General features: G+C 41.9%; 1 protein-coding gene across 3 annotated transcripts; it reads right to left on the bottom strand.

The window, feature by feature from the left end:
* Positions 1 to 7,555: 7,555 nt before the first annotated feature.
* peli2 (pellino E3 ubiquitin protein ligase family member 2) lies at positions 7,556 to 22,574 on the bottom strand. Of its 3 annotated transcripts, none has more exons than XM_019865490.1 (7): positions 22,242 to 22,574; positions 14,622 to 14,751; positions 11,526 to 11,627; positions 10,884 to 11,081; positions 10,312 to 10,500; positions 8,923 to 9,502; positions 7,556 to 8,836 (listed from the first exon to the last, which is right to left on the bottom strand). In XM_019865490.1, the coding sequence occupies exons 1-6, from the start codon at positions 22,316 to 22,318 to the stop codon at positions 8,924 to 8,926; spliced, it is 1,275 nt and encodes a 424-aa protein (XP_019721049.1). In that variant the 5' UTR covers positions 22,319 to 22,574; the 3' UTR covers positions 7,556 to 8,836; position 8,923. The 3 variants fall into 3 exon arrangements, with proteins under 3 accessions (XP_019721049.1, XP_019721048.1, XP_019721050.1); XM_019865489.1 differs by having other exon boundaries at positions 7,556 to 9,502; positions 22,242 to 22,348; positions 22,417 to 22,574; XM_019865491.1 differs by having other exon boundaries at positions 7,556 to 9,502; positions 22,242 to 22,348; positions 22,433 to 22,574.
* Positions 22,575 to 24,146: the final 1,572 nt, after the last annotated feature.

Below are 24,146 nucleotides of genomic sequence, written 5' to 3'. Positions count from 1 at the left end.
AGGGAAAAAAAAAAAAAAATCAGACAGCCAAATTTGATTGACAAGCAACCCATCAGAGACAGTAAGCATGACTGACAAAAGTGTCGATTGTTTCTCGTTCACTCGCAGGCACGCGAGCAACTGACCTGTTACTTCAGAAGAGCACCTTATTTGTCATGGCTTCAGCTCACTCACGATCACAAGCATGGGTGGATGAATGCATGTGTATTTTTGTCCCATACAAATAAGAAACACCTCCATGATGGCTGTTGATCTTTACTGTACATCCACAAACACCACACTCAAAACACACACACTCACACAAGCATATACGGGCAAGTGGCATACAGGGAGGAGGAAAAAGGATGAGTGAAATTCAATCTATCAGATTTAGAATTTTCCTCACTTACCTCATATCTGTTTTAATCTTACCATAAGCATCCTTGAAATGAGGTGTAATCCACTTAAGCCCTTTTCTGAATGTGCTTCACAGCCACATTGCACCCATTCATAACCCTACAAACATTCATGCCCCTGCAAGACACAACATTTCATACTGGGATTTGGATATGTGGATAGAATATTGGCACATGTTACACTTGTGTTACACAAAGGGGACATCCAGTTTAATGGAAAATTCACTTTCTCGTGACTTGCACATGAATGGCGCTGCATTGTTTTGTTGACTGCATAGATAAGCGTAATTTAACAGTGTTAGCTTCTGTTATATGTCACTTGATTACTCGTGCAGTTGCCAACGTGTTAGTGAGTACGTATTTGTGTTTAGTGATGTGTACCAGCAACACATATACACAGTTTAGTGTATGGCATGCTACCTCCACAAGTTAAAATGCTTATATTGTCTTTATGGGTCATCAATTTTTTTCCCCCTACACTCTACTTCAACAAACCATCATCATTGACCCAGCGGTATACATGGCACTCCTGCCACTTCACAGTTTGCTATTCACAAATTCACCTAATCACGATTTTTCTGTGGAAGCTATATCCCGCAATTTGCACTAAAACACCGCTATTTGTGTATTTGATGTAAATATGACCCCACGTGTTAGTTTCAGTCCTGACACATTGGTGGCAATTTTAAGGATTTTGTCTTTGAACCGACCACCACGTTGGGATCGTAGTTTGTGGTAGATATACACCATCACAAGATGTGGATATGCATACAGCCTTCCTGAAATTTTTTTTAAAAAAAAACATTTTTAACAAACCTGAACATGTGAATCGTATTTTGCCGCATGCTCTATGAAGTGTCAAAAGGTCTTGAATGAGTCCGTGTGTCTTCAGAGAGATTAGTTCTCCTCTGTGATCTGCTTCTCATTACAAGAAGCGGGGGGACTCAAACACATCTAATAACAGGGCGGACTGCTGTTCCTTTGTAGCATGTGGCTACCTAAATGATCCCCAGTCAGATAGATGACGAGGATAAAGCGAGACGTAATCGGCATCTTGCACAATGGAACATAATGGTCCAAAGAGGAACAACATGGAGCGCTGGTGCTCTCATGGCCCCGAGCAGCACACCTACTAGAGAGCAATTAAAATGAGAGGATTCAATTTTGTTGAGCAACAGGAAGCTCAGATAAATCACCTATCTCGTTTCCCAGCAGAGGATACTCCCTCACTCCGAACATTGTGTTTGATATATTACTTGGTAGAACCAGCTGGCTATTGGCAGGGTGTGTAAAACAACCCCCTTGCCCAATTATGATTATCGCAATCATTTCAGTGGGAGACAAACTGGAGGGAGGAAAACATTCACCATGTGGAAGCAATACATTTACTTTTGAACTGATAAAAATTTAATTAGGACCAACTCCATAATTAAAGTATCTTGTTTGGATGGATGGCCACATGAATAGTTGTACTATAAATTATAAATATTTCCTTTTGTAAAAAAATATATTTATTGATGTCATTTGTTGTCATTACCTACACCATAGCATGCTAGGCTATGCTATGCTAACATACTAAGAAAGTAAGTTGGTCTGTTAGATATTATTGTATCTCATTTGGCCATCTCAGTCACAATATAAGCATGACCCCATGCCCCGGAATTAAAAACGAATATGATCCTGTCATCCACAGTCTCTCACAGTTAAGATTTAAATGAGTTCGGCTTGTTCTCATCCAAAGCACGAGAAAGGCTTGTTTTATTTTGAAAAATGAATGATTTTCAATTTCTTATGTTGACCTTTCACCACAAAAATGAATATCAAAAATGCATTCCGGTAGCAGAGGCGCCGTAAATGGGAGAAAATTGACGACTCGACGATTCTAATGGCCCATGAGTAACAGGTGCTCGAGAATATATCATTTTCAAATCCGTTAAGTGGCAATGAAACAGTGGAGTCCCTAAATGTGATTCACAAGGCCCAACTGGGAGCTTCAAATGTGTATAAGACAGAATTCAACATCACAGAGACACACGTGTCATCATAGTCCAATTTGCCTGCAGATACAATAGAGCACGGCCAAGTTTACTATATTAAAATCAGAGACATAAATGCTGGGTTGTCACATCGCTGGTGTTCACTTCATGCAGGGGCTAAAGAGCGCTATCTCTTATTCTCAGATCTGCAAACAATTAGCTTCAGCTACATGCTGAGTAATTGATGTTGAAGCCATCAAGTTGCCAATGAAAGGTGTCCTGTTGTCAGCTTGGTGCATGGCCCCGCAGCCACCTGTCACAGTCTGCACGGCAGGATGCAAAGAAACATCCATTGAACCTTTTCCATCCAGCTACTAAGTCATAGAAATGCTGCACTTTGTTGAAACACAGTACGGTGGAATGGTGGTGTATTTTCTTTATTTTAACTTTCCATCCATCAATTCTCTATCGCATTTGTCCTCATTACAACAGAGTGATGGGTATGCTGGAGGGTAGAGGTTTCATTTCTAAAACGCTTATATAATACAATGGGAAGCCGTTGCAAGACGATGCAAAGTTTGCACTGCGCTTAAACATAAGAAAAAAATGCACTTAAATTATTCAATTAAATGTATTACCCATAAAAGTTGTGCCCAAGCATTTTACCCAAATAAATGTTTGAACAAAGTTATTAAAGATTAACTGCCAATGCGATGTACGAAAAAATTAAACACAGTGGTACCTTGATATACGACTGACCTGACGATGGATTTTCTGTGATACAATAGCAATTAGGTCAATTTTTCTCATTACAAATATGACAAAATCATTTTTTGTAGAGAGCAACTGGGTAATTTGATCACAGTGATCATACTTACGTCACAGTGGAACACGTTCATGTGCCTAACGTCATGTGAAGCGTCATCTTAGCATTTTGGCGTTGAAAACTATATTCTCTTCATAATCATGAAAATTATCATTTCGATAATTTAGCAACGCACCACAGTGAATACATTAGCACTAACAAAATCATTTCTTTTAACTGTTTGGTTCACTTTCCCCTTTGATGCTTTTGATGATGGATGAGTGCAAAAGGCTGACGGTCAAAAATCTGAGCATCCTTTTGTGAGTGACTGTAATAGAAGTGCTGCAAATTAAGCGCGGTAGGCTTATAAAGTAAAGCATCCTAAGAAAGGTTAATTGGGATGATGAAGGTGATGCTGCTCGTGCTATCATCCAAAGCGGCGTCACGAAAGCACGTGAACCTGGCTTCTAACATCAAGGAAGAAATATTACATCAATCCGGTTTATTTGCATAACAGTGGCCCGCTTAAGGCAGGGGAGCCACCGACAGAGAGATGGAAATTAGCATCATGCTGTCACCTTCTGTCTGTCATTCAAAAAAAATAAAAAAACGGGAAAAATATGTGAGGACGTGAGAACCCCTCTTATGGCAAGAGCGTTAATTAGGAAGCCAGGACGCCCACTGAGATGACGTGCATTTAAATCCCTCCTCATGTTCCCTTATTATGGAGGAAAGATGATGTCACGAGACTGATGGGGAAACATCATCGCTGTGCCACCGTTAGCGCTCGTCATCAATTACAGGGCACATATTAGACAATAATGTGTGCTTTGATTGCCATTGGCCAGCAGTCCAGGGTGTTCCTCGCCTCTGGCTTGAAGTAAGCTGAGGTAGTAACTTTCAAAATGTGGGCCTCTTTTTTCAAACTGAGATATTTCCCTCAACTGCCAACACTTCTTACATCATATCAAACTCTTTTGATCTCATCCCCCCACACCCCTCAATGTGCATTTCTGCAATGTAATTTGGTACAACGTCTTCGCTTCACAGAAAGTTCGCAGTTTCTACAAAAGAAAGTGAGACTGATTTTTTCCCCGGTCTGAACAAAATCCCCCCGCCCCCTGATTTGCTTTGTTTTTAGGACTTTTTGTTTTGATTTAGTTTTCTGTGTTTTATTAATACAATTCATCAGGTTCACCCTGCTCCTCCCCACTGCCTGCTTTTTGGGGGTCCTCCACTTCATGACACCAGCTATTTATACTGACAGGCAGAACAATTACTTTTCCACTCGATGCCAATTAACCTGTGTATCTACTATTTGTGACATCATCGTGTGATTTTGTGGTCTGAGAATTTTTCCAATGTAAAACATGTGACTTGGCTAAAGGTTTGGAAACATTGCATCACACAAACATGGTGGGAGTGGGGCCTCCAAAACCAAATTCTGCATTCAGGGCTGCACCTTGTGTGTACACAATTTGCAACACAATTTACTATGCATTCGTGTCAGTGTTCTCTGACATGTTGGGCGAGACGCTCAATAAGACTCAATTCAACCAAAGTATACTTTGTATTTCGATGTTGGTAAAATATAGATAATACAAGCAAAATGCTAGATAAATAAGGATCCTTAAAGAAGCAGCTATACCCCCATGTTTATTTGGCCTACTCAGCTCTCTAAAAACGTGATCATTGCTCCGTTTGTAATTAAAAAAAAAAACACCCTAAAGGTTCTTAGCTCTTTTAGCAATAGCAGGATCCTTGCCGTGTTCCCATATTCGGCATTGTTGATGAAACAGTGCCCCCCTGTGGTTCAAACTGGAGACGCCAAGGAATGCAGCTCAACCAATTGGTCTCTACGGTGAATTTTGAGATGAGCGTGATATAAGATAAAAAGAGCTGATACAACATATGCGACTAAAACAGCCTTCAAGAAAATACTAGCTGTTATCTCCCAAAATTCATTTTGGTAATGAAGATCTTAGATGCCAAGGAAATTCACATGAGGAAAATGACGAAACTTACACGTAAGCGTGCGCAACTAGGCTGCTACTGAATGTACAGTAATTCCATACTGATATTAAGAAATCTCAAAACGGAAACAATCTTAAATTGAGGAGCCATAATATAGCTTGACCCAAACACCAAGCAAAACATAGATGGCTCTTGCTTTGTGGAATTAATGTTTACGTTTGAATATAAAATAATAGAATATAAATACCGTTCAAATATGATTGGTGTTCGAAAGGAAAAATAATCTCACCAACAGTTAATGTCTCTGACCCCTGAAAACATAATGCTTCGAACTTAAAAGAGTTGCAGTGATGGCCTCTCTGAGGTGCAAATACAAGTTCACAGCCTGATACGGATCTTTTGGTGGCATCAGATCGGACTGGGCCATTAAGAAAGCACACAATGCAAATACATCCGGATCACAAGGCATGGTCAAACGAAAGACACAGTGGCTTTTGCACAGTTGAATTGTTCATTGTCAACTGGGGAGAGGAAGTCCCTTGTACCATAAAGTTCAGGTGAAGTATACATCACGTTGGGCCGACCACTGGGGACATTTATGTTCTTTGAGGGCCTGATGAGATGGCTATTCCAAACTACCGCAGTGCCATCCAAATCATCCTGTTGAAAATAATATACAGATAGATTTAGGAGGAGCTGCAGAGCCATATCAGCTTTGATGAGCAAGAAATTATAGCATGAAGCTGCTTTTCTGTTCCTACTCCCTCTTTTCTGTCTTATTTGTCTCACTCCCTCTCATGTTTACCACATCTTACTACTCCCCACTTTTCCTTCATCTTTGTTTACCTTGGTCATTTCATCTTCACCCTATGACCCCCGCCCCCGCCCCACACACACACACCACCACTATCATCTTTCTACTATCCAATGTATTCCTTCTTTCGTATCCCAGTCCACTTTACCATTAACATACTCTCTCACATACAAAACTACACATTTAATAAATGAGGCTATCAGAATGTACAAACTCACCTGAATAAGTCCCATGCAACAAAATTGTAGGATGCTTTTGTCCAGAAATCCACCATCAAAGAAGCCATTGTCTCTGGGGTCTGTAAAGAGGGATAACCAGAACTCGATGCACTGGCTGCGAAGAACCCCCCCACCAATATTCAATTCTTTGATTGGCGGTGCTGGCTCCATCCAAGTAACTGTCAAGGGTGCTGCCTGGCGGTATGGGCACCAGGAAACGCTAGAAACCTTTAACATGACCATTTTCAGTCCCACGATCAGCTCGAACGATTCGAGGACAACCCCCCCAAACGGTGCACACCTTGCAAAGTTTAGCGTTTCCTCGCAAAGTTTTGCATTCGCTCGCAAAGATTGCGTTCCCTCGCAAAGATTGCATTTCCTCGTAAAGATTGCGAGATCTCACAATCTATTTTTTAAAATGCGCGTTGATGTACTTCCGGGTCATTGACCAGGTAACTGAAAACAACAAACATGGAGCGCTTGCTCATCAAAGCGAGGGAACGCTGTTTTTTTTTTAAAATAATAATAATAATACATTTTATTTATAAGCGCATTTCAAAATTTTTCCTTCTATGGTGCCCCTAAAGCAGGGGTTGTTAACTCATTTTTGTCGCACGCCCATTTCTGTTACCGTTTCCCTTGGAGGGCCGTTATGACTGGAAGAATATAAAGAACGGTCTATTCCACTGTTGTTTAAGTTACTGTCATAAGGGGTTTGGTAACAAGAAATATTATTATAAATATTATTTAGTACATTAAAGAATTTTACATTTTTGGAAGAGATTTTAGCAAGCATCATGTAAGTCGACATGTTTGATTGGCTTTCGTGGGTCACAGAAAATGATGTGGTGGGCCAGATCGGGCCCCCGGGCCTTGACTTTGACACTAGTGCCCTAAGGGGACATGGAAGGGGGAAAAAAAAACTGTGTTCCCTCGCAAAGTTTTTTTTTTTTTCCTTCCATGTCCGCTTAGGGGCTCCGTAAGAACACACTCTTCTTGAAGCAACGTGCAGTGAAGACTGCTACTACCTGCTACGTGGCATAAGTAGTTGTTGACCCTGCAAAGGCTTTTAATATCTAATGTGACAACATGGCGTCACCTTTGAGCTGAGCTCCTTTTAACTTTTAAAGGAAGTTTCTGTTGGGAAAGGAAAACATTTTGGATGAATTCAAGTTGGCTTTGCCCCTCAGTCATCCATAGTTCTGGAAGACAACTTGAATGCAGCTACTGGAAGCAACTCACAATTTGAATGCTTGGTATTGTTTGCGAAGGACGCAGAATCAACTCTGTTGCCAATATTCTCCACATATGGACACAGTCTGTTAAGCTAACATCACAAAAAGAATACACAGATTTGTCCCCATTTTTTTTTAACTTTCACTTTATCCGCTAGTTCGTTTTTGAGTCATCCGTGAAAACAAAAGAACAAATTTGGCATCATGTGAGATAATATCATTATTCCCACGGAGCTGGTGCATGCGACTAGAAACCAAAGCTGTCAACATTGCGCCGCAGCAACGGTCCCGGTTTAGGGATTGTTTACAGAACCACTTTTGCTTCTTGCGTGTGAGAGAAAATAGCTCCTCCTTATATTTGGTATAATCTCTGCACGCTGCTGAGGCGATGCCCAGGTTTCTTGGCGCCCCAGTTGCTGGATTGAAGCCAGCGCAGGATGAAGCCAACAACAGTGCAGACGGCGTACAGTACACGTGTGGGACTGAGACACACTTATCAGTGATGCATAATGCTCGCTACACAGTGTCAGGTCTTATCTTTCTAGTCTATCAAGAGGCTGTAATCCAGTACAATCATTGTCAAGCCCTGCAAGGTCCTCGTCGAGCGTTTGGCTGGTGGGCTGAGAGATCAGAAGGGAGGATTTGGGGGTGAAGTGATGCAGGGCCTTTCTTTCAAATAAAGCCCGAGGGCACCCACGGTGTCCAGCACATGCACACACAAAACAATTTCGCACAAATTATTTATGCAGGAAAATATATTAACATTTGCATTAAAAACAGTACGAGGGCCTCAGTGTAGTAAAATAGTTCTTCTGTCAGATACAAATGTGGAGATGGGTCGGTGTGGGCTGGCATTTCCTTACACCCGTATGCAAAGCTAGCTCCACACTTGCCTTCAACTAAATACTCTTCTCTTCTCTCTTCTGTGAAATATATTCCCACTGCTTCGTGGGATTAGAGGCACTGAATTCTGACTGTATATTAAGCATATAAAAGCCACCTCCGTAGGGTTAGGAGATACTGTTAAGGGGTTCGGGTCCAAATGACACGCACATGAGATGCATCAGACCCGTGAGGTTCTTCAAGCCAACAGTCCAGCTGTCTGGCTCGGAGACCTCTGATCCACCAGGAGCTATACTGAACCTGCTTCAGGCTCGCCTACACGCGCTCATTGTTATTGAGAGTAAAAAGAGTAAAAACAATAAAGTCTTTCTACCTAAAGCATAAAATCCACCAGCTACTGTAAATCATATGTAGCCCACCAGTGCTGGAGCATATTTTCTTTAAAGCAATTGCTTGGCAGGATAGCTGAAACAGTATCTGGTTTGGGAAGGGAAGGGCCCGACATTTGGCCTTCACAGAGCATCCAGACAGCCTTTCGAATCCATAATATCACCACCTGAGCTTCCCATGGAGGATCTAATGTGAGGAAAAGGAAACAAAATAATGTCAACAGTTTCACAGCATGTTATCACTCTTGCCCAAGAGCAGAATCCGCCCCTCACATCAGTCCACGGGGCCCTGGAAAATTAGCTTGGAGCAGCCCTGAGTGAGACTGAGCTGGGTGGCACAGAAGGGGCACGCGGCGTGGAAGGCATGGGTGCCGTGGGGCAGAGGGATTTCCGACCAGTACTTAACAGACTTCTCCGAGCACACATGTCCGCACGGCACAAAGGCGTGAGTGGGGGCGCCTGTGTCCACGTAGAAGGCGGGCTCGCAGCCCAGCCAGAGCGGAACGTAGGGGCCGACCACGCGACACATGGGGCACTCTCGCTGGGTGTTGGGCTCCTGCTCCGAGCGATGCCCCCAGTTGTGGTAACCGTGCACGTGGCCGCACGCCAAGTACACCCAAGGCTGCTTGTCCTCCAAGCAGGAAAGGGCGCGGCTGCGTTGCATGCTGGGGAAGGCCAGGGTGTTCAGACCCACGGGGCACTGGGGCCTCGCCGCGTTGATCTCTTGACGAAGAGCCTCCAGGTGCTTTTGGGTGGGAGTGTGAAAGAGACCCTCAGCGGTGCGCCACAGCAAGGTCGCACCGCACAAATCCACCAGCGAGCCATCCAAGAGGACATTACTTTCATTCTCCACCTGAAGACGAAAAAGCTATTATTAACTATGTTAGCACGATATGGCATTCCTTCATACAGGTGCTCATCAGATTTTTTTTTTGTTCTCAGCAAGTTGGAACACGATAACCAATGCAGTGGGAACATCAGAATTTAAATGAACTCCCATTTCTCGCGGCGGATCCGTTTCACAACCACATGCAATGTGTGAAAATGTTCAAACCAGAGACCATATTACAAAATATTTTACAATTTGTTTTACCCCTAAAGCACACAAAAATATATTTGTATAAAATCTATTAAAAAAAAAAAAACTAACTGCAGAAAATAATATTGCAAGAATGGTAGTGTCATTGTGTACGCATGTTAGACACAAGCATGCGCCTTGTAGAGGCAAGGCGGGGTAGGGTGTCACCTCAACTCTACTTAACTTTATTTTTAGAGCACTTTAAAAACAACAATCGTTTCATACAAAGTGCTGCACATGCAGTAAAAAATAGACATTAAAAAAAACAAAGACTGTTTTGAAAAAATGTACATAAAATATGAGATTCGGTTTTCTAGCAGTTTTGTGTCAACAGTGACAAGTATTTGGATCTGTTCAGTATCCTTGATTAAGGCCTCAGTACCAGCATTTTCTTTCACATGTGCATTTTGAAAAGTTCTAATGTGTTTTTGCTAAATGTAGACAGACCTGGATGTTTTTCGATGCAAGATAAAGTTTCTGTCTTTCCACTCTACTCCAAAACTCAAGACATATTGTATAAAAGGGACTGGAGATTGTTGTCATGTGTGCTAGACAACCAGTGTGTATGTTTAGCAAGCACTGACCAGTTTGCCCGGAGTCTGAGCTGAGCGCGTCTCCCTCAGGGTGTAAACATCCCCACACACAGAAATCTCCCGCCACACGCCGGGCTTGGACTCCTCCGTAAATCCGCCCTTGGGGTGCATCACCAGAACACCATTGGTTGTCAGACCATCCATCTGACCATCAGGGTTCTTCCACTTTGCAGCTTTTTCCTGGGAAACAAAGACGCACACATTAACATGTTCAGTGACGTATTGGCCCTTGTATGCACAAAAAAACTGAAACTGGAACAGCATCATTGGTGTAGCGTTCTTGTGAAAACAAAGTCGACTTTCATATTTCAACAAGCTTTGTTTTTTTAGAGAATTTTAAGAATATACAAAAATATTAGGTTGAAGAGGCAAAAAAAAAAAAAGAACTGTTGTCAATGCAGGATGCCTTCTTTGAATCACTGCATGGGTTTCATGTGACGCAGTGACTTTTCATTAAGTATCTCACTAAAATTCTCATGAGAACACACTGACTGGTAAGCATACACTTTCAGAACAGAGGCAGTGCTATTAAAAAGATGTTGTATGGTATTACTAGTAATTACCCCGAGGAAAATATTCTTGGATGAGTCAAACCCGGCTGCGAAGATTCGAGCGGTGTAGGGAGGGTTCCGCTCACATACGACCCGGCAGGCGAAACGTGAGATGGTGCTCTGTGTGATGGGAGTCTCCTCGCCCTCCTGGCCTCCTGCTATTGTGTCTGTCACCACAAAGTCTATGGGACTCTCAGTGGAACGGCCAATCTATTTGCAGGAGGGTGAACATTGTTCAGAAATCGAACACAACGCTAATCTAATACAATATCGTGTCGTAATTACTTTTAGTGGTAGCAGATGTGCAAGAATGAACTTTTTAACACGTACACGCTGGTGTGTGGTGACCAAAAAAAAAAGGCCCAGATATATTTTGTTCATAGTTTTCATGGAGCAGTACAACTTTATAGCAAGCATTTAGTCTCTCACTTGTGGTAGAATGATAGGATTTTTTTGAATGAAATATTTTGGCAAAAAGTGAATATGTAGGGTTAATGAACAGCATTAAAAAAAAACAGTTGCTCTAATTTGGAAACACTCATGTGTCAAAATTCAGACAGTTACTATGATTCTTGATCCTCATTCAGTCACCGTGAAATTAAGATGCACAATCAAGCAGAAGAAGCTGATACTATGCAGATAAAAGTAGTCCACCTGAAACATGTCGGTGTCCTTATCATAGCTGTACTCCACCACCACTGTCTGGTTGCGGGACAGTGTGTATGAGATGCTGTGCTGGCCTTTGGAGTTGACAGCCTAAAATCAAATATAAAATAAATAAATACAATAAAATACAAGCAACTTTGTACATGCTTATTCTTTGTGACGCAAGGAACCGTACATGCTTCCAGACGTTTACGCAGAACTTATTAAACAAAAGCCTCTTGCAACCATTGTCCATAAAATCAAAAGGTCTGTAGTAGAAATACATGGGAGGAAAAAGTGAGAAATGTGTGCAAGATAACGCTCCCATGGCAATGACCATAAACTGCACATAGGCCTCGGTTAGCTCCAACTTGCTGACCCACCAGACTGGCTCAATGCAAGTTAGATCCGCTCAGCTCCAGACGCTTTACCACATGCCACTCTAATCTGCAAATTCCACTCCCCCAAAAACAACCCCCCCCCCCCCACCACCAACAACAACCTCCTCCCTTTGTCACGTGCGAGAGAAAAGGAGGAAGAAAGTGGGTCAACAGTGCCGCCGCTTTCGAGTTAGGGACAACTGTCATCACACTTTGGTTTCCCACACAAATTGTGCTCCACCTGTTCGACGGCAAAAATGAGCAAAAGCACGATGGTGAACCCGCGTTTATCGCATCCGTTACGTTCCAGACCCACCTGCAATAGGTTAATAAAATAAAATAAAACACACACACTCGGGACCATGTTAAAAAAAAAATCAGTGTGATTTGTTTTACTCCTCCCAAGCACTTTTAAAACATTGAAGCTCTCTCTCGCTCTCTCTAGTACAGTTCTTCAACTAGTAGCTTTGTCGACTTGACAACTTCACAAGGGCATAAGTGTGATGTTGATTTGTTGGTAATCATGTTTTTTGGCTTGTGGAGGAGACAGAGTCACGCACAACATATGAGTGTGCTGAGTTAAATTAATCCATCAACATTGATTAACATTGTCTTCTATTATTGAATGTGCAGCCTTGGTAAGTGAAGGAGAACCAATAAAGGGGAAAAGGAAAAGAAAAAAAGTCAAGCTCAGCAAGATTTTGAACTACTTTTCACACTGTCAAAGTGGAAAGAGAAGTTCAAATCGTACCCGATTGTCCCGTAAGCACACCATGAAATAGATTTTTTTTTCTGTCTGGAAATACCATCATGTGGCAGTGTATATAAAATAAATCAGGGGGTAATATTGAGAGAGAAAAGAGGACTACGTTTGCAGGTTGACATCACAACAGGCCCTTAATATTGTACTTCGGTCTAAGCAACGGTAAGCACCAATACGTACTTAACCTCTCAACAGTGTGACTGTCACTGTAGGGGGGATGACAGTGGGCTGGAGGAGTACTGTGGAAAAGCCCCAGAGGCCGACTTCTCCCAACATTTTTCTCCTCCCTTATGGAAGGCTTCCCTCAAATTAAGTTTAGCACGCTCCTCTTTTTCTTCAGGCTATTTCTGACCGGTGTGTGCACAGCTGGGAGCCGAGCGTCAGTCAACTGTGACAACTTCCTCTTCTGTTCGCCCTCCTGATCCCCAACTTGGTATGTAACAGCATGTGGCAGGGAGGCAAAAGGAGGAGGAGCAGACAATTAAGGTAACAGACACTGTTCCTTCTGTTGTAAAAGCATCCCACAAGTTCAAACCAACATTATGCAAGATGAACTCTTGTGGCACTTTAGCTCAGTGAGCATTTAAAAGGATTACCCCCACATTTTTTTTTCTTTACATTTTTTTTCTTGTGATCCCACCACAAAAGGGTAGCTGTACAGTCAGAGGAAAAGTGTGACTAAAACAATAGAACCAGAAGTTGAACTAAACATAAGAAGGGGTGTGTTTATTAAAGACAACATGAGCAATATCTTAACTTATTCCAGCAGTAACCCTAAAACCATGATGTGACAATAGCTCTCTGCAAACACTTTGTCATCTCCTCGCTCCGCATCCTAACACACGGTCGGGAGGATGAATAGCTTTTGTTAGTTTAACATCATAGATTGTATTTTAAAACCATATTACCTAGTCCGACTGTGACTGGCTAAATTGTGAATAGAGGATGTTCTTGGGGTTTTCGTGCAAATCCACAGGTTTCAGATTACTCTTGTAAATGCTGAACAATGGCAAATAGGACAACCAGTGCTTACTTGCTCCCCAGGTAATGTTACGTGCCAGAGACCAATCCTAGTAATGAGTCCAACTGTCATGACAAAAGAAGGCAGGATATTCTGCTTAGCGATGAGTTGCTGCTTATTATGAGTAATACAGTGAATAAGTAAGTGGAATGTAATGCACTTTTAAAGTCAATTTGCAGTGTGCACCCTGAAATGTTCTGCTTGCACCCTTAAAATTTAGAGTTAGGGGGACTCCTAGTCCCCAAAAATAGTCTGGAGGCCTGCCAGTGTTCAATATTCCTTTGAGAATTAAAAATGAATTGCTCTTAAAAAGGATGTACTTAAATTCTTATGCTCAAAAGTCATGTCAGTGGCATAAAAATAACCAGCAACGGCACAATAATTTATTGTGATAATTTCTGGGAAATATATCACCCTAAAATGTTTTGTTTTTAATATGACAGGCCTACATGCATGTAACTTTGATAGATCACTACAGTTTCACAGAGGTGGATTCTCTGCATTGAAAGACTTGCAATACAAAATCGATTCTTATCAGGGGTCATGTTCCACATGGTGAGAGTAACATGAGCGCATGGACTTTGCGGCCAGGATGCTAAACTACAGGCAAACGTGTAGAGTATGGGCCCTCAGAGGGTGCAAAGGTAAGCAACGCTTCTGGCATTTTAATCAGGCGCCCAAAGAGAGGAATGCAGGAAGGCTGACATGTTTTACTGGACCAGGCGGTTTGTGGCAGCCTCTTAGGGGAAAGATAAGTAAACTGTGAGGCCTTACAAAGAATGAGTGTTATCATCAATGAGATCTGCAAACAAAAAGAGTTCATGCGCATTCATTCATTTTGGAAAAAAAGGTGCCTGCACTTAGGACTACTTAAGCAGACATGTTTGTCTAAATCAAAACACAAGCAGGTAATTGCGGTGTTCTACTTGTCAAATGTGTACCTTGCTGTCTTGGGGTGTGTTGAGTATGTGCACGGCGCTCGGCTTAACACCATTGGCTTTGGTCCTCTTGTATAGCGCAAATCTGCTTTTCCGTCGACCGCGATCCCCATTGGGCAGGGAGCCATTGTACCTGTCGTAGAGAGGGGGTGGGGTAAAGTGAAGGACAGTGAATACATGGTCAAAAAAATTGAAATAGAGATTTTGGGAGTAGCATCAGGATGCGTCAAGTGGGAATTACACGCATAATTCTCCTAATCATATAACAAATAAACCGAGAGAGTAAGAAACATTCATGTGTTTCAAAAGGCACTTTGGAAATCTACCACACACCCTATAAGCACACTAAGCATTATTACATTGGATGCTGTTGCTTATTACATAATGCACTCGGTGATTTGTGTTGGTGTGCACAGTGCATAGTGCAGCTTGTTTTTGCTGTGTCCCGTCCGCATAGGAGCAGCTTTTGAGATGCACGTCAGGTTTGTTGGGTGTGTAGGTGAGACAATAACTTAATAACAAAGACAGTAGAAAGCACAAAAACAGTAAAACTAAAAAAATCAAGTCTCATGCTGAGTCAGGAGCCAAACAATAAAAATGAGCTTTAAGATGAGTTTTGAAGATGGACAGTGAGGGGGCATACCTCACGTTCAGCTGGGGGGTCACTACAAAGCGAGGGACCAGCTACAGAAAAGGCTCGATCCCCTCTGAGCCTCCGCTTAGTTCTCAACACTGGGCAGGAGAGAGGTAAGGTGGGGCGAGGCCATTTAAAGATTTGCAGGCAAGCGTTACTTGAATAATCAATGGATTAACCTATTGTATAATCAATTCTATAAAGATTAGTTTGTGACAAGCCTATACAGATTCTAATTAATAATGGTCCACATGGCTAGTCAGGCACTGAAATACAAGTCAGCCCAGAGCACAAAGCTGGCCTGTTGGACAAGGCACCCACGGAGAGGTAATGTGGGACTGGATGGTACAAGAGACGACTATCCAAACAACTGAATTATTTAATGCATCCAAAGGCTCGAAATACGCGGTTTCAATTCACAATTTAGGAGTCAAAACTTCATTAATTACATGGACTTTCAAGTTTTTCCGATAACTGAACTGCGGAGACAGCCCCCCCCCCCTCCCCAAAAAAACAACATTTCATTGGGCTGGCACCTACGCGCAGGTAATCAGGGATCTAGGCAAGCTGGGTGTTACTTAGGTCGCACCAGCTAGCTAGCAATGAGCTTCGGCTATCTAGCAAGTGCGGCGAGACACTTTGCGGAGTCACGCCTAAGTCAACAATCATTGGCGCCATGGCAGAGGATAACCTACACTTTGGACACAAATGAATTTACAAAAGTGCTAAATAAAACTGGATACTCCCTGGAAAGCTTTTTGTTCAAAATAAACTAAAGTGGAAAATAACACAGGTTGATCTGTTAACTAAGGATGACACCATGAAGCTGGAAAACTGGGCTGGTCAATATAACTGAGTAATTTATCATTTTGATATTGCTTTTTTTAACTGTTCAAAATAAGAACAAAATTAAATGGATTAACGATAAAATACAATAAAATACAACCATGCATAGGAAAAATACAGTATTATTCATATTACAAAATAGAGACACAGACAAGTGCAAAACAAGTAGGCAACTGGTTCACCCTGTATGATACATACGATTAAGTAACAGTCCTACGTTGCCTGTACTGCATTCAACAGGACGAATGGACCTTAAAGCACTGAATAAGAACATTCTATTTTACTCATTTGGTGGAAACATGTAAATGTGCAAAGTACAGAGCCTTACATTTTGGCAGAGTGGATGTGTGGCTGGGATGGGCTCTTAATGAAGATAAGCGGCATGGAAAGTGGATGCACTGTCAAATGTAATGTGTTTCGTGATGCTTCTACAGTGGAGCCTCTTAAAAAAAATGTTCCTGGGGGTGTTCAGTTTGGGGAAAAAAAACATGTCTAATAAGTCATGTTGAGGTCCCAGGATATCCCATGAGACTCGTGTACCTTAATTCATTACCACATTGCTGTAACATTAGAGGATACAAGGCAAGAAACAAATGACACAAATAAACCCACACGCTAATTTTATCTTACCCTGTTGCTGTGCGTTGTAACGGAATGCTGCAGTGCTATACTCAACAGTCTGCACTTGCTCCAGTGGTCCATTTGACCAATTCTGGCGCAAAAAGCTGACAAGCATCATTAAGACAAAAATTGAGCGATGACTACAAGCAGACATCTTATGGCGGCATCGTTTAATGGTGCACTTTCTAACCCAGAAAAATTAAACTAAAACTATCTAGAAATTGACTTTTTTTCTTTTCTTTTTCTTGCAGAAACTGCCAACTGCCATACACACAGTAATAAACAGTATAACGAGGTGACAGTCACAACCAACAACCAATTGATATAAATCCAGCCAACAGTGCATTCAACCATTACTATGAAGTGCTAGGCTTCAATTTTAAAACCGATAACAACAATATGTCACCACCACCTGTGCTCACTATCTGCACTCCAATTAAGACGGCTTTCTTTTTTTAACCTCTGCCAGACAAAGGATTTGCCTTACAATGCTAAGCGGTGAGGATTACAGACAATGCTGCTATGTTGCCCGTCACCCCGGCAGAGTTGCACTAGGCAGCCAGCCGAGACTCCTAAGGGGTACGCTGACATGACAACATCGTAAAAACTCAATTGCTGATAGGAAAGTTCAACGCATAGATTTGAATGTTGTCAAAATGATCAGTGTTTGTACCAATCCTTATGTGTGTGTGTGTGTGTGTGTGTGTGTGTGTGTGTGTGTGTGTGTGTGTGTGTGTGTGTGTGTGTGTGTGTGTTGGAGGGGCCAAGGTGCAAAATTAGTGAAATGGGTATCATGAACTGACTCAAGCTGCCATGGTCTCAAAAATCCATCCGACTGATACACTATAAACTCAACAAGAGTTCAAGTCTGAATATGCTCCCAACGTTGTTGACATCTAAACAATCAAGAGTTAGCGTGTGCCATAGATGTCCCCAAGTTGATTTGTATATTTCCTTGAATGAGTCACTCTTAATGGGAGAAACATACTAAGTTCAATCAATAGGCCCAGTCTCTATGCCACAATGGACAGAGGAAGCTGAGTAGAAGCAAAAGCTAGGCCCTGATCAATCCATCCTTTCATTTCCAGGATGCCCACACAGCCCCCCCGTCTCCCCACGCCCTCGCCGACCAGCACCGGTTGAGTCCGTGCAGTCAAGTGACGAGGCCAAGCGATCCTCGTCATGGCCCTCATGGCGACAGACCACTGAGGGAATCGCTGTTCTTTGTTCCATGCTGTCAGCTCGCTTTTCTGCCCCCAATTTTGCTATCAATGAGACGGAAGAAGGTGTCACATGAGGTGATTATACACCCATCAAATGTGCATCTTTGTGTCTCATTAGAGATGAAACAGTATCGACTTCAAACACACCACATGTTCCTCCAGGGGCAGTACTTTTTGTCTCCCACAAGAAGCAGTCTGACGTGGGTGTGTAGGAGGAGGGCGAGGGACAAAACAAATCTGTCACAACTTCATATCAGTCCATTCCGAAACAAATGTTACACAAACCAAAAGCACAAAGACTATGACACATTATGTTGGTCAAACCAATCAGTGACGATACATTTTCTATCCTACGTGGCCCTCGGCACCTTACAAAAATAACTTGCTTGCTTATTCAATGCAACCATTGGGCAAATAGAGAAATTGAGTTTTCAAAAAATGCACTGGTCTTCTTGCTATTTTTCTTCCTTCTTAGTGAAAAAAATTTCAAATTTCTTTTTGAGGGGAAATTTGTTTTACAAAAACCAAGATCATGAAAATTAGACAGCTTGTCACCTAGAATCAGCAGCTCAGCATTTATTCTACATTCTGCAAATGTAACAAATGTTTAGAAGGGTGGAAACCGTGGGGGGGGGGGGCATTATGTAATGGCATAATAGAGGCATAAATAAAATTAATATTTTTTTAAAAGTTAGTTTTCCTCAGACATTAACAAATGACCTAAAATGACCAGTTATGAAGCAAATGAATGTACTAATGAAAAAAGAATTCCTTTCGGAAATTTTCTACAAAACCAAAACAGCGTGGAACATTGTGGTTATAAAATAATCAACATCAGCATTCTCTTTGTCCCTCTCGGGCAGATCTATTGATAACAAGAGATTTTATTTTCATTACTTATAAAGTGCAAACCATTTCACCACACTATGGTTTTGAGGAAGAACAAGTGATCATGAAGCAAAGATTTTAAGTGTAAACTAGCTACTTGACCTGGATATTGTAAACATACTGCATAGTTATAATAAATGTAAATCAACCAGTTCATTTATTACTGAGCAGCAATGACATGCCGTCGTCTTCCGTCGACGTCTCTGCTACGTGACGTCATCTTTACTGGACATCTCCATGAAATGGAGTGAAAGATAAGGGGCGCCTCATTTTCCCATAAAAATTCCACCACCTCCCACATCTCTCCACGGTCGATACAAGATGATAAAAAAAAAGAGCCCTTAAATGGTGGGTCATGTTTACTGCCGTTTCTCGTCGTCTTTCGTGTGGCCCTTGACGTCGTGCTTTGTGCGCATGCGTATGACATCATGGACGCGTTCAGTTCGCATTAGAGGACGCATTTATTTTGGTACGGTAATGTGAATGACAACATAGAGCGGATTTGTAAAAAACAAAAAACAAAAAAAGAAAGTCTGAATTGGGCATCACACCCTGCAGTGTAAACATAACCTGACTGACCGCAACATCTACCTGCCAGGATGAAAACTACATGTAAACACATGCACCTCACCCTTATTTCTGCAGCTTGCTTTCAATTCCTTGGAGAGCTTTGAACTCCACATTCATCTGCTGCAGCCATACCTTTGATGCATTGCTTCCTTGCACACATTCAAACCTTAAACAACCATGTCGTTATCTCTTGATCAGCCATACATTTACCGAACTGTTTATCCTCACGAGGGTCACGGTCGTGCTGGAGACTTCTATCTATCTATATCTTTTTTTAACTTATTTTATTGTTCTATTTTTATTTTCACAAGTCTCAGGACTTCCTTGGCTAGCCTGGGACCTCAGGTATTATATTTCGTGTCATATCACATGGAAATGTGTGTTGGTAGGGTTGGGCAGTATTACGGTAATATGGTTATCCCAGTGTCGAAAAAGAACAACGGTGTCACTTTCAACAAGCCATAAAAAACAAAATAAATCAAAAAACTGCAGCACATGAGGACCTAATACAGGGGAAGGGGAACACTGGTTCCTCGAGAGCCATATTCTGCCCGTTTTAGAACACAGCTAATTCTAATTCTGAGCTTCAACGGAGCTGGCTGATCAGATGATCGTTTGAATCAGGTATGCTCAAGTAGAGGGCAATCTAAAACTGGCACGATATGGCTCTCGAGGAACTGGAGTTCCCTACTCCTGACCTAATATGATATTAAATATAAACGTGTCATCATATTTTCAACTTAATATTATTACTAGCCTATGTTTCTTGTGACTGCACAGAGAACGTTGTTCTATAAGTAACACGAACTAAAAAATAAAAAAAAATTGCCATTACATTATTTTTCAAAATCATTCAACCCTACTTTAAAGATTAAGTAAATCGGGATGGACAATACTTAACATCTGTACTCGGGAGACTTGCAAAAAAAAGATGCTTCACACTGACACGACTTTACAAGTAGTACTCGCATATATATTCCGTAAAGAACATGGAGCTATGTCAGTCTTGTGGGTGTGGTGGTAGTTTATGATAAATACTGGTGACAACACAGCCGTTTGCAAATCATGTTCTGCAAAATGGATGATGAACTCATTTGCGTTGTCCCGTAACTTTAGTTTTATAACTCGTGTTACTCTAAAGAAGCAGTCTTGTATTTTTACTTGCTTTATTTGCAGTTGATACACAGATGTAATATGGCATCCGTATATTTATCTTTATATTGTGGGATTCTACCTTTGTGCTAAAAATAGTAACATATCCCACAATCCGAGACAGTTGACCATAGTGTTAGGCAACTTCTCCTTTTCATTGCAAATGCTGGTATGCTGTTAAGTGTAAAGATTTAGATTAATTTACGAGACTACGAGTTTTTCATAAACTTTGACAATCTGTAGCAATAGAGAAGTACACAGGCACTTCAGAAAGGCAGGCGAGTCAATGGTATAAAGCGTTTCATTGGAAATTTCGATCTTAATAAACTTTCAACGGCAAGACTAGATTGATGGCTCGAAATTAAGTACTGCCCAGGGTGACTATCTTGTCAATTATTAGATATACTGTGTGTCTGTGCACAATAGTCTTACAGTAGGAGTCATCCAAAGTCATGTTTTACAGTGTTGCGACGAGGGAGACAAATGAACTCCGCGTGCTCTCATCTAACATACATTGAAGACTTATTCATTGTGGTCAGGCACTTCACAACTACTTCTACAATTAAGAGGCAAAACGTTCTTACATTAAGTTGTTTATTTGTCACTCCAAGCTATTGTTCCATGCAAAATTGGCATGTAAAACAACTGATTAAACAAGAAACCTCCGCTTATGATAACTATTAACGAGGAGACGGGAAACAACAGAATATTGTGCATTTAAATGTAAAGTTCTCTTGAGAATGCTAACCGACGGCGATGTTTGTGCCTTGCAACCATAGCAAAAGCTCACAGTTCAAAAGATGGGTCGACAGCCAAATTCATCTTCATCATTCGCTTTTCTTCTGGTTGGGCGTCAAATCACTTTGACAGTCTGGAGAAACCTTTTCGGCCTCTCCCTACGACTATTACAGACAACAGTGACACACGCCCAAGGTATGACCAATGACAAATGACACTAGTTAGCAGGGCTTGCCCTCCAATATGTCAGCCGACGATGCATTGTGGAATATGCAGAATAACCCCAACCCCTCTATACACACCAGACTACGTTCATTGCCCCATATTTCTTCTTCATCTAATATCTATGTACTTCCTTTTAGATAGAGCCCCTAGTGTTCAGAAAGAGACATCACATACTTGAAATGCCTTGAAAGTAAGCGAGTGAGTGAGTGAGTGAGTAGTGAGCTAAAAATGGGGAAGAACTATGGGGCATGGGGGAGGGGGTGCATCTCCACTTCCGAATTCCTGAAACCCCGTGAGTATAACTTCTTAGGTGGGAAGCGTGGCATTCAATCCACAGGGTAACCAACGTTGTGCGGCTCGTATATATCGTGTCGTTATCAGACCACACTTATGTACGCAGTCCGTTAATCCGTCTCAAAACACCAGAGACCCACAAAACATCGTAAAACGTCAACCCAGAAAAAGACAATTTCAATGTACACACCTGAAAAACACACGTGTCCGTTTGAAAAGAAACATGACCATACGATGCTTTGGCGTCTTAAAAGCCAAATGTAAAATGTAGCGTTTTCTTTACTAAAAAGGGTATTTCAGTAAAGTCGTCGAGCGAAGTTTGTTCGCTACGGCGTGAGTATTCTTGTGAAACTTCCTCCGCGTAAAGAGGTCGCTTTAGCGCTGTCCATCAAATTATAACACAGGAATTGTTCCCCCCTCCCCCGAACTTACCCCAAAACGACCAGCTCGCCGTATTTAACTGGGTCTTTGGAGGGGGCGCAGTGCTCCTCTTGGCTGGACGAAAACATGAGTCTTGTAGCTTCGTTGTGTGGCGTTCACTGTGTACGAAAAGACACAACAGCGCAAATATAGCCAGGGTCTACTTTAGAAAAGCTCGAACACACACTTAGTTAATGTCATACATCCAACGGCGGGTGTTGGAATGCCAGCGAACATCCGCTTTTCATCAAATAAATGCAGGCTCTAACTTCTTTTCGGTGACATGGCAAAGCGTAACTTAGTTGGCGGTTGAACCCACTCTGGAGCGGATACAAAAACAGCTAGGAGCTGGGCCGGAATGTACCATTAGCTTGTTCTTCACTTTGCACAGGGGGATGCAGTTCTTATCGACTCTTTTTAAAGAGGTTGTTTGAACCAAATTTTGTAAAGAATTGCTTTTCGTGTTTTCAGGTAAACCTGATAGTAAAAAATGAACACAAATCAAGCAATAAATAGACGATATTGCCAATATAAACTACGCAGGTATCCTTACCACACACCCTGCCATGGTCAGTGACTCCCAGTTTATGTTATGTAAACAAAGAGTACAATCTGGGTAGTCTTGAAACGAACCAAAATTTAAATTGTATTCACATATGCGCAGTACTAGTTTCCCACGTCATATAGGTATGCCCCCCCCCCGAAATATTCAGTATCGTTTTTAAAATCTAAAAGGTGTTTTTCTTAACCATCGTGTTTTCAGCCAAGACCACGTATATGCACATTTTCGTAATTACTTCCATATGTAGCAACCTCTTATTCAAAATGTTAATTTTTATTTGCGTTTTGATTGCATTGTATAGTTGAAAGTGCGTGTCAGAGTCTTACAGCGGCAAGGACATATTTGTGAATTAAGTAAACCATATCGTGTTAATATTCCCCACACACCTCCTTTGTAAGTAAACCATATCATGTTAATATTCCCCACACACCTCCTTTGTAACATACGATGGATTTGATGATTTATCAAAGATAATGACATCAAAATTTAGTTCTGAGTGACCTCCAGTGTTGGCCCTTTTAACATCCCTCGTGACTCGTTTTGTCATGCCTGTCTGATAAATGTGCCACTTAACCTTTTGTCTGGAAATCTCATCGACGCTTTATGGTCCCACCTTGTTTTCACAAGAATCTGCATTGCTGGAGGTGCCATTTCTCCTTCAACCTCCTACCCCCAATTATTGGCTCCCCTTTGAACTGGTGTTCAGTTTCACTGGTCCCCGATGCCCACCCTGCTCTGTGTTCAAACTTTAACCACTTCACATGATCACATATACATTATCATGTATTATCCAGGTTTGATCCAGTTGTTTATTGATGGGACCAAGAAGGGGGCTTTAGCCCCTTCTACAAGGATGAATGTGCTTTTAGACCTTTTACTGCAGGCCTTGGGGCTGACCACAAAGCTGTGATTACAATGAGTATTTACAGCTCTTTTGTTTCTTTCATCCACTGGGCATTGTCCCTGTGAGAGCGCTCAATAGTCTTTTTCTATCTGCCTACTTGGCCTCCCACGTACACACAGACATAGCTTGCGTGTGTGTGTGTGTGTGTGTGTGTGTGTGTGTGTGTGTGTGTGTGTGTGTGTGTGTGTGTGTATATGCAAGTGTGTTGATCAAAGTTCTAGCACATACCACACTGATGGAGAGCAGATGCAGGGTGGGGGCTCACTTTGCTGAATCTGCGCTCAGTCAGTGGGAGGGAGGAGCCAAATGTTACCAGCCACTTGTGGTTGCTATAGGCCTAACATGACCAGCTACATTACGTAATTGAGTGTGAGCAGTGTGGTAACATGATTGCAAGGCCTCACTTGTCCGATTTTTCAAAGGTGATGAGTCAGTAACGGGTGGCATGGCT

The sequence above is a fragment of the Hippocampus comes genome, unplaced genomic scaffold, assembly GCF_001891065.2.
Source record: "Hippocampus comes isolate QL1 unplaced genomic scaffold, H_comes_QL1_v1.1 scaffold443, whole genome shotgun sequence".
In the NCBI taxonomy this organism is placed as follows: Eukaryota; Metazoa; Chordata; class Actinopteri; order Syngnathiformes; family Syngnathidae; genus Hippocampus; species Hippocampus comes.
This window is presented reverse-complemented; position numbering and strand designations above follow the sequence as displayed.